The 10,144-nt window shown below is 36.2% G+C and overlaps 2 protein-coding genes across 4 annotated transcripts in view; both read right to left on the bottom strand.

Moving 5' to 3' along the window:
* Positions 1-343: 343 nt before the first annotated feature.
* On the bottom strand, positions 344-3,227 carry LOC107822414 (cationic amino acid transporter 1-like). The gene is made up of 3 exons (XM_016648952.2): positions 2,930-3,227; positions 1,595-2,501; positions 344-1,435 (listed from the first exon to the last, which is right to left on the bottom strand). The coding sequence occupies exons 2-3, from the start codon at positions 2,493-2,495 to the stop codon at positions 534-536; spliced, it is 1,803 nt and encodes a 600-aa protein (XP_016504438.2). The 5' UTR covers positions 2,496-2,501; positions 2,930-3,227; the 3' UTR covers positions 344-533.
* An 840-nt stretch (positions 3,228-4,067) lies between these two features.
* LOC107822412 (187-kDa microtubule-associated protein AIR9) overlaps positions 4,068-10,144 on the bottom strand; it is a 28,647-nt gene continuing 22,570 nt past the window's right edge. For 2 of the 3 annotated variants that reach the window (XM_016648950.2, XM_016648951.2), the window contains 6 exons: positions 8,934-9,089; positions 7,880-8,011; positions 6,893-6,951; positions 5,500-5,532; positions 5,277-5,408; positions 4,068-4,542 (listed from right to left, as the gene is read on the bottom strand). In XM_016648950.2, coding sequence (XP_016504436.1) covers positions 4,366-4,542; positions 5,277-5,408; positions 5,500-5,532; positions 6,893-6,951; positions 7,880-8,011; positions 8,934-9,089 — 689 coding nt within the window. In that variant the 3' untranslated portion in view covers positions 4,068-4,365. Of the gene's footprint in view, positions 4,543-5,276; positions 5,409-5,499; positions 5,533-6,892; positions 6,952-7,879; positions 8,012-8,437; positions 8,555-8,933; positions 9,090-10,144 lie in introns of all 3 variants that reach the window. The other variant, XR_012708003.1, reaches the window with a different exon arrangement.

Raw genomic sequence — 10,144 nt, 5'->3', positions numbered from 1 at the left:
CTTTGCCGAAAAATTATACTACATATAAGGTAAAATATTATTTATTCTTAATTTAATAAATAGACTTCGGATCCTTGCGTAGTCCACTGGTTAAGGGTGTTCAAATTTTGAGCAGCCTTATTGAATTTCCGGGCTTCTACAGCTATCTACTCAACCATGTGGAAGAGAGACTAGCACAAGTACAAAATAACAGACAACAAAAATTGGCAATACTCTATAATCATGGACAAGGAAACTCTGGTCCAAAAAATCCAACTATGTACTTAATTTGGTTCCAAACATATATAGAAGCAATCCAAGAATAATTCCTACCACACATTACTATATATAGACTGCCCACAATAGTATTTCATCAATTAATCACTGATGTACATTTATTATTTCATGAAGATAAAATCACATCTCTTGAAATAGATCTAATGAAGAAGAAAAGAAGAGGAAACTAATGAGATCAAGATGTCTACTGAAAAAAAAAACACTATTATATCCAAAGTGTATGTCTAGATATAAACCATTGAATCTCATTTAAATGCCTAGTTATTAGCTACTCCAGTTTCACTGGTCCTTGCTGCATTGGCTTCAACATCAGTTATATGAGAAGCATTACTACCAATCTCCTTGGCTGCATCATAGGTAGCATGCAATCCTACAAGCAAGTAGTAAACAAGCAAAATAGCGGTCCAAACTGAAAATCTCACAAATGATGCACCATCAATGGAGCTCATGATGAACACATTAATAGCTACACTAGCAGATGGAATCCATGGCATCAATGGTAATCCCCATACCTTAGGCTTTCGCGCCTTTAGCATTAAATTTAGCCCCAAAGTGGCGAAAAACCAAACTCCAACAGTAATTATGCACCCGAGCCAAGCATTTTCGCTGATTGCCCAACAAACACCTGATCCAATTGAGGACAGTGTGATCACAACCAAGAACAGAATGAGTTTTTTCCTATCAGCATCTGATGTTTCCCCTGACACGTAGTAACGTCTCACTAGAAGTGCTAGGGGAACTAGTGAGAACACAAACAATGTGGCGATTGAAACAAGGTTTGCCAATATGTCAAGACTTGTGAAGAAGGCCATAATGCAATTCGCCGCGGTCATTATAACTGTAGCAGTAACAGGTGTCCCGGTCTTTTCACTAATTGCAGCAAGAAATGGAGGGGCCATATGGGTTCTTGCAATGTGTGTAAAATACCTAGCTTGACTAATTATGTTGGCCAGCAAAACTGTTGTCATCCCCTTCAAAGCCCCAAATGCAACTATGTACTTTGCCCAATTCATCCCTACTGCTTGGAAGGCAATGGTAAATGGGGCATCAACATCTACTTGATTAAAAGGTTGCATTAGGCACAACGTCGCGGCTAGGAGGCAATATATTGTGATAATAACCACCATCGAACCTATTAGACCCAGAGGGATATCCCTACCTGCAGTGGCGTAGCCAGAAATTTAAGTAAAGAGATTCAAAAACCTATAAAAGTATCACACTTAGAATATGAATGTTAAGGGGATTACACATAGTAATTTTTCAGCTACAGGTATTCAATTGAACTCCCTTCACAAAAAGTAACTACGCCCTTGCCTACCTGGATTCTTAATCTCTTCCCCAAGAGTTGCGACACCATCAAATCCAACATAAGCAAAGAAGAGCATAGCTGCTGCTTTCAGGACGCCACGAGCACCATAAGGTGCAAAGCTTGAATAATTAGCCACATTCGCCTTAGATAGGCCAGCAACAAGTATAAAAACCATGACAATTATATGTACTATGGTCACAAATGAATTAAAACGCGAGGACCCTTTCATGCTCAAGGATGCACCTACACAAATGACCATTGAGACAACAATTGCTATAGGATCTAAGTGGTTGTAACCCTCAGCAAGACTCGAGACATTGATACGGAAATCATCAGGCTTGTGATTGCATAAAGTCGCAAAATAGGAAGTCCAAGATCGCGCAACACTAGCACCACTCACAATGTACTCAAACAGAATGTTCCCTGCAGCAATGAAAGCGATGAAATCGCCAAGTTCCACTCTCAGATATGCAAATGAACCACCAGCAACAGGGAGTTCAACTGAGAATTCAGTATAGCACAACACAGAAAGCAGAGCAGAGATGCCTGATATAACATAGGACAGTAAAACAGCAGGGCCAGCAATGTTTTTAGTAGCTTCACCAGTAAGTACAAAAACTCCAGCACCCATTACTGCACCAATACCAAACCAAATCAAATCAAACCAATTCAATGATTTCTTCATCTGATGCTGGCTACGATCACGCACTTCATGGAGCTCTAATTGGTCCGAAGATCGAGACAATATGCGGTCTTTAAGCCGTGTTTTTGTTTCACGTAATGCTTGTGCATAACTTCCCCAGCTCGTGAACGATTCCTCTGGCAAAAAATCATCTTTGCTGCATCCACAGCCCCTCTTCTTCAGTGTATTATGCCTTTGATCAACATTTTCACTAATGTTATTAACCATTTTGTCCTGCAAATTATGAATAATAAAGTGCTAGTCATAATATTTTAAGTACCAATATTTCCCTTGAATTTTATATCAAACTTAATTTAACTCTAATCTCTGTTGAAAGATATAGTTACATTTTCACAGAAACTTATAAGTGATCATATGGATGTATTATTGATAAACAATCATTTCTCCACTTAAAAAGTAGTATGTACTATAAAAATTAATCATGTGCTTAATGGGTTATCAATTCTTCTCTTTAGCGAAGGTTTAATGGAAACGGTCTCTCCAGACCCCACCTGCGTGATTCAACTGGATTTTTTGTTGTTGTTAATGAGTTATCAATGTTAACTATAATTAAGACCTATTTAACAATATATTTCAAAATTCACCGATTAATACATTAAGTCAAACGAAATTTATAGAGAAGAGATCACACTCAACAAAACCTGGTTTAATATTTGAAAAGATAGTGAAATGTTGTGTTCCTCTAATCTTCCGCCACCTTCTGCTTGTCACTCAAATGCTTGCACTACATTCTTCTTCACCTTTTAGTTTTCATGAAAATATTTAGTGTTTAAAGCTTTTCTGTTAAAGAAAATATAGGGAGAGTCAGAAAAATAGAAAATACCCAACAGGATTTATCTTTCAAACGTGCATGCTTATCCAAATCAGAGTTAATTAGTTAGGGATTCAATCCAGTTGATGCGCTAAGATTCACTAAAATAAAAGTCAAAAAAATTACAATTTGTTGAATTTAACTTTGTTCCGTGTCATCACGGTGAAGGTAGTTTTGGTTTCACTTTAACTGCCCTCACATATTAGTGAATTCCTAATCCTTTCTTTTATGGGAAAAGGGGCAAATGCGTCCCTGTATCATTAAAAAAAATTAAGCATTTTTAACCTATTTAGATTATCTCTAACTAATATTATCCTGTCGTTAGGAAAAAGTCTCATTTAAACATTATGTATGTTTCTTAGTATTTTGAATCGCCTTTTGAGTCAATCAAATAGAAATAATAGTCAAGATTGCATATTATACTTGATCTAACTACGCTTGTACTACAATTTAAATCAAAATGTCGCTAATAAAATTTCCTGCACTTCTATTTCCTAAAATCTTACTGGCATTTACCTTCTACTTCTTTATAGCACGAAGAATAAACCTACAAAACTAGCAAGTGTAAAACCTCAATCAAAAGTTAGCTTAGTAGGTTAAAGGGAACAAATCTATTGTCATTCAATTTATAAAGATGATGACTAGAATGCGTCTTTAAAAAAACATACTTGTAAGAATCTGGTATTTATGTGAAAATAGTATGACTGCTAGTACGAAAAGTATGGTTGTCGACCAAATTTATTGTTCTTCTCCCAAAATGATGCTTTTTCAAGGGTCAGTTTGCCTGGATTTTTAATTCATTCATCATGTCAAAAGGAAATATTAACATTTAATATTTTTATTATTGATGAGAGCATCTGAAAAAGTTTACCCACGAGAGCAGAATTAGAATTTTGGGGCTGAGTTGTGCCCCCTATTGTACGTTGCATAACGAACGAAATGGCACACCACAGATTTTGCTGCACTGCTGAAGTGGAATGCGACATACAAATAAATAACACTAAAATAAATTGTAAATATCATACATACACAAATCGAGGTTTCTTCATATTTTCATGCACAAGGGGTATTTACTAGACAACACCAGACTATAATTAACTAACTATATAATAATGATAAACAAATGAAATAAGCAGAGACAGAGCAGAAGAAAAAACCTCACCAAAAAAAAAATGAAACAAATATTTAAAACCAACACCAAAATAATGGGGCTAGACAACACAAAAGACCAATTGATGTACAAAAAACACAATACTATGATGGATGCTAGGTCTCTATCTTGAGAAGGGAATTGAGTGATGTACTGTTAAATCTCTGTGCAAGACCTCGGATGACAAGGACTACAATGTCACGGAGGTGCCGCGTTTGTACCAACAGATCCACTTCATTATCACTGTCCACCACAATCCTCAGCCGGTGTTGATCATTTCGGAATAGTTCCACCTGTACATTGGCATGGAAACAAACTTAACCGTAGTATATGGACCTTTACTGTCATACATTTCCCACAGCATCCTAATAGCACACATTCTAGATTGAAAACAAACCTATACGGTAATGTATTAAACTAGTAGGTACCGGGTAACTCTGTCCAATATGGTTTAGGCAGATAAGAAGAAACGACCTATTAGTTTTTGTCTCTACTGAAATTCGAACCCTAGTCTCTAAGATCTGCCCAAATTTGGGAAATTTCACTGCCCCCTGACTTACAGGCCAACTGAACTTGGCGCTCCAGAGTGGATCTTTAGGACCCAATAAATAGGGTACCACCCCATGCCCGTGACCCAAGTAACCACAAGTCTGAATGAGCAACAGTGAAGGTTTACTGTCCAAGAGAGTATCCTAGTGTGGTCTAGTTAGTTTGTAGTTTGCCTTGTAAGTCCAACGTTGTGTGGAAACATATATCAACACAAAATTGTTTTCCGAGCTCCCAAGTCTTCTCTACTAGCTTCATTTCCTTCTTCACATAATCATAGTGTGGTAATGATCAAGCCACATTTCGGGATACAGCTGAACCTAGGGTCTAACAAGAGGACAGTCGGCTTGGGTGGCGTACGTGGAGCTAGAACAAGTTTACGCCCATGATAAAGTGGAAGAATGAAAAGGATTGCAAAGGTATATGCCCAATACCAATATTTAGAACAGAAACCGAGAGTCTCAAAGATAGATATACTTACATGGAATGGAGGCGCATATGTTCCCCGAACCTCAGTTGTGGGAAAAGAAGTCTTAGAACCAGGTTTCACTACCTTTACCCTCTTTCTGTTGACTTCCAGAATTCTTCTTTCAAGATTCCCCATTCCTGGAACCTGCATAGTTAAACCATAAGAAGTTTATCCTTTATCTATCTTACTATATGATTGGAAACTGAAACAAAATAATGAATGAAAAAGAACTAACTTTCTTCGTAGATTGATCCTTGTCACACAAGGCCTGCAATAATAACATCAAGTAATTTATGTTAACACGCTGAAAATAAGAGCACAGGGAAATAATATCATGCTAGGGCTGGGAGAAGATGTAAACAGGATGATTAATATTCTTTTATTGATAAGGTAGTTTTATTAATGAAGCACAGTACTAAGATAGTACGGTGGAGATACAAAAACCAGAATAACTGGCCAGGGATCCTATTATAGCTGCAAGAACCCAGAAAACGTAAACTGATTAATATATTGCTGCAAAAAATTATATATTGCAGCAAGCATAAACAACTGATCATGAAATGTGACACCAAACTAATTTAAACTTCAAAGACGCAGCTTGATGCAAGTTATGCACCAAGCTTATTTGACTTCAATAAGTGCTAAACAGACAGACAGACAGACAGACAGACAGGTTGCATTTCTCCGGAGACTCTCCACTTCCACGCCTTACTGAAAAACTAGATATAAACAACCAATTACAAATTTAAATCAGAACATATCACTGCTTTGGCCAATCTACAGCATATTTGATTAGGGAACTTGAAGCGCTTTGCATGCAAGCAAACGTCGGACGATTACATTCATCTTAAGAAACTTAAACATCCTTTAACCAAATTAAATGTCATATTTTATTCTTCGTTATTTTGTAGATAATAGATGAAAACATATATTAACTCAAATTAAGCCGTGGAATGCCTGGAAAACTTCTCTTGATACTCTAATATGTTTATAAGATACTTATCTTTTGATACTCCAAAATATTCATAAAGAGTACAAATGATTTTAAGACGTGCAGAGATAGGCACAGCATACACTAGCTGGTCGAATGTTCCATCGATGCAAAGACGGACAGTTGTAAGACGGTATTGAGTGAGTGAAATAGGTTTCATAAAGCAAACATTCATTCCCAGAATATAATCACAATTACAGCCAATGTACAAAAAAGAGGCATTATACAGGCTTTATCACAGCCCCCGCCTTCTTTTATCATTTTCCCTTGCAGTTTTTTATTTATGCAGCTCAATCTTAAGTAAGTTTAAGAAGTTAGGGAGCAGATATATATATATTTTACTATACCAATATATAAAATAAGCTTGACGCAATATTTAAATTCACCCTATCTTAAGGCTTAAGCTATTTCCAAGGAGACATTTATTTACTTTTATAGAATGTTTAACACCTATTCAAGACTTTAAGTATGGCGTAATAGCTAGTGGACCACAAGCAACTTTAATTCGACAAAATCCCAAACTTCCAAACATTCTTATGGACTTGCATTAAAACAGGGTGTCATAGGGAAGTTCAAAAGATGAAAAAGAGCCATCACACAACAAGGTCTGGGAAATAATTTTAAGAGATAAAATCACCTCAAACTTCACGGATCCAATCTCAAGCTTCTGCTTTACTTCTTTAAGAACATCAGGCTCTGCAATGAGGAAAAGAAAAAGAGAAAAAGTCAAGCATGAACAGTTGAATAAGAAGAAACAAAGCCACACTGCTCTGGAGGAAAAAAATTCTTTGCATCAAACTTTGCTCAGATAATAACCAGCCACTAGCGAACTACCTTACATATGCATATTGAGTTAGCCCAAATCATAAAGATAATAAAGAAAAGAGCAAACACATAAATGCATTTACCATTGACATATTTTCTTCCATTGTTCTGTAGGTTGTGAATTTACCAAATGTCCACCCAGACACTGGAGTCAAACTTCATGAGAATGACCAAGGTTATGTTGGAGTACTGCCTAATCAGATACTTAAATTACAAATGATAGACTGCTTAATATCAAGATGACATTTATGGAGCAAAAGGCGAAAGGAAAAGTCCGTGACCTTGTTTACATGCTAATACTCCAAAGTGTCCTTCCAATAACAAATAGACATTTGGATGACTCTTTTTCCCCTTCTTGGAGAACTAAGTGGGTCCTTAAAGAGTCAAAGTTGCTTGCTTAACATTGTAATCCTACCTGTTTCACCAATAATGTTTTTTACACCTAAAGAACATGTTCAGTATACTAAATTGAATGGGCCGACAGAACAAAGAGAATCTGCCAGATCTCAATGGAGAAAGTATTTGATTAACAAGAATGCACAGGTTCAGCAAGAAAAATGTTGCTTATGTGATTGAAAACATCAAGTATCTACAGCTATCACCCATCATCAACAACTTACACTAATTAGAATTATATTCAACAACTAGAGATAGACGGAGAGATACAGGAAATAATAACTACACTCCTAAAAGGAAACGAAAAGGAACTCAACTAATAAAAAGATTCTTCATAAAATTAACAAAAGAAAAAGGAATTCATTATAAAATTACTGTATGGAGGTTTGTCACAATGGTTTACCAATTGAAATTGGATCTGTAGAAGCAGAAACAGGATGCCCCTCAACTCCATCTTCTCTTACTGGTGTATATATCACAACCAGCCTATAGCCGACGTCATCAACATTAGCTTCATACATTCTTCCTGTCTCCCCTGCAACAAAACCATTTTCTTTCAGAAAGTTCGTATCAACTTCTCACGGTGCTATGCATAAATGAGATTTCCAAATGTGAAGGACCAAAAATTAAAAATTTTAAACACGGATTCCCCCATTATTTGGTATTGGCACAAACTTGTTCCTACACCAAAGGTTAATCGCTTAAAAAGAGACAAGGTAATAGTCTAATAGATTGATAGTTTGACTTGTCTAACAGATATGAGCCACTATGCTTGTCTCAAAACTCTGATGCAAGTAAAACAAATGCAGTGAAACCTCATATATGATCAGCAAAACACTAAATTTGATTTACCCGGTTTTCCCCCCCCCCCTCTTTATGCTTTTCTTGTTCTTATTGGGTGATTAATGGGAATTTATACTTAAAAACAAATAGATGCAAAAGATGAATCACCAAAGAATACCTTGAGAGTTATTAAAACCTCAAATTTACACAGCTCGTACAACACATATAACATTGGAAAGGTCAAGACCTTTAGTTCCCTTAACTCCTCAAACATATTAAGATCAGAGGAACCTTGCTGTCAAACAGTTAGAAATTTGCATCAGAACAACTTGCTTCTTGCTTTACTCTTAAGACAGTAATTTATGTTTGGACACAACCGGGTGGTAGGAAGATATGTTGTAAAAGATTCTGAACCATGGAAAAACTACTTGTCCGTACTATCTATCATGAGAGTATAGTTACCGCAAAATGAGAAAATGGAAGACAATGATACAAGAGGAAGTCACTTTTGAGAGGAAAATTTATCAAATAGTAGGTGAGGAGAAAAGATAGTAAAAACTAATTAGAACCGGACGGTTCAGCCAATCTAATCATTTTGGATATGTTAATTGAGCAACTCTTAAATGAATAAACAGAGTTAAGAAACCAAAATCAGATGGAACAATGTAGCATACCAGGAATTGAAATGAGGTCAGGACTTCCAACCATAGATCTAAGCCACTGAATTCTACTTTTTCCCTCCTTTCCGCCACTATAAACACCACGAACAGCATACAGATTGGTGTGAAAACCTCTACCTTCAATTTCCAGCTTATCCATCCTAGGGATGCCTGAGATGAAGCAGATTCATTAATCAACTACTAAAAATTGAATTATATGAAACTCTTAAAATTACCCAATGAACACAATGTAGCGATGCTAGGGAACAAGAATAATTTCATGATACATTAAAGCTAAGATGTCAATAACAAGGAAGAACATGGGGGTGATTCCTTCACATGAAGAGGTGCAAAACATACAAGGATGGGCCTCAAGTCAATTATGAAACAACCCGTCATAAAGGGAGGGCAAAAAAGGGCATCAAGCAAAGGACAATAGCAACTTTATATTGGCCTGGTTATAGGCTAAATTTTACTTATCCAGAATTTAGAAATATATGAGTAAAGGGAATTAAAGAAATTCAATGTGCTAAAACTACGTTTAAGTATCTGTCTGGAAATAATTAATTAAACTCCAGCAGAGGTCAGCATTAATGATAGTATTTATAATGACATACAAGAAATCTGCAGAAAAAATTACTAAAAAGCAGGTCAATTTTAGGCTCTGCTATACGAAGTAATAAATTTACACTAACATAGTGAAACAAAGAAAAGATCAGTCATAAGCTGCTGATTTTCTAGGAGGATCTTCCCAAGCATACTGAATTAACAGTGAGAAGCACTCAGCTCTTGTAGCAAATGGAATGCTGGAATAAGGTAACCAACATAACTCCACTTCCACGAAAAAGAGTGAAGGGTAAACAATAGAGCAACTCATTGATTTCCGTACATCCTTTGGATAAAGTATAAATCATTGATTGTTTTTATTCGGAATGGAAAGTTAAAAAAAAGATACACTTTGTTCTTTCTGTCTAAATCACTGGGGGCTGGAAAAGCGGACCTTCCACTTTTACTTGCCCACTTTCCTCTTCTCGAACTAACCAAAGACAATTCATGGTGATAGTGAGTGATTGCACTTCTTTGAGCATACATCTCATACAAACACCAGCCACAACCAAATTTAAAATTAAAAGGAAGGAAGGAATTCCAAACATAGAGCATCAAAATACAATCTGCAACAAATTCATGCCAAGTGAGGTAGGTCAGTAGAGGACCATTCCACATAC

This window comes from Nicotiana tabacum, chromosome 3, assembly GCF_000715075.1.
Source record: "Nicotiana tabacum cultivar K326 chromosome 3, ASM71507v2, whole genome shotgun sequence".
Classification (NCBI taxonomy): Eukaryota; Viridiplantae; Streptophyta; class Magnoliopsida; order Solanales; family Solanaceae; genus Nicotiana; species Nicotiana tabacum.
Note: the sequence above shows the minus strand (reverse complement) of the source record. Positions and strands in the feature narration are given on the sequence as shown.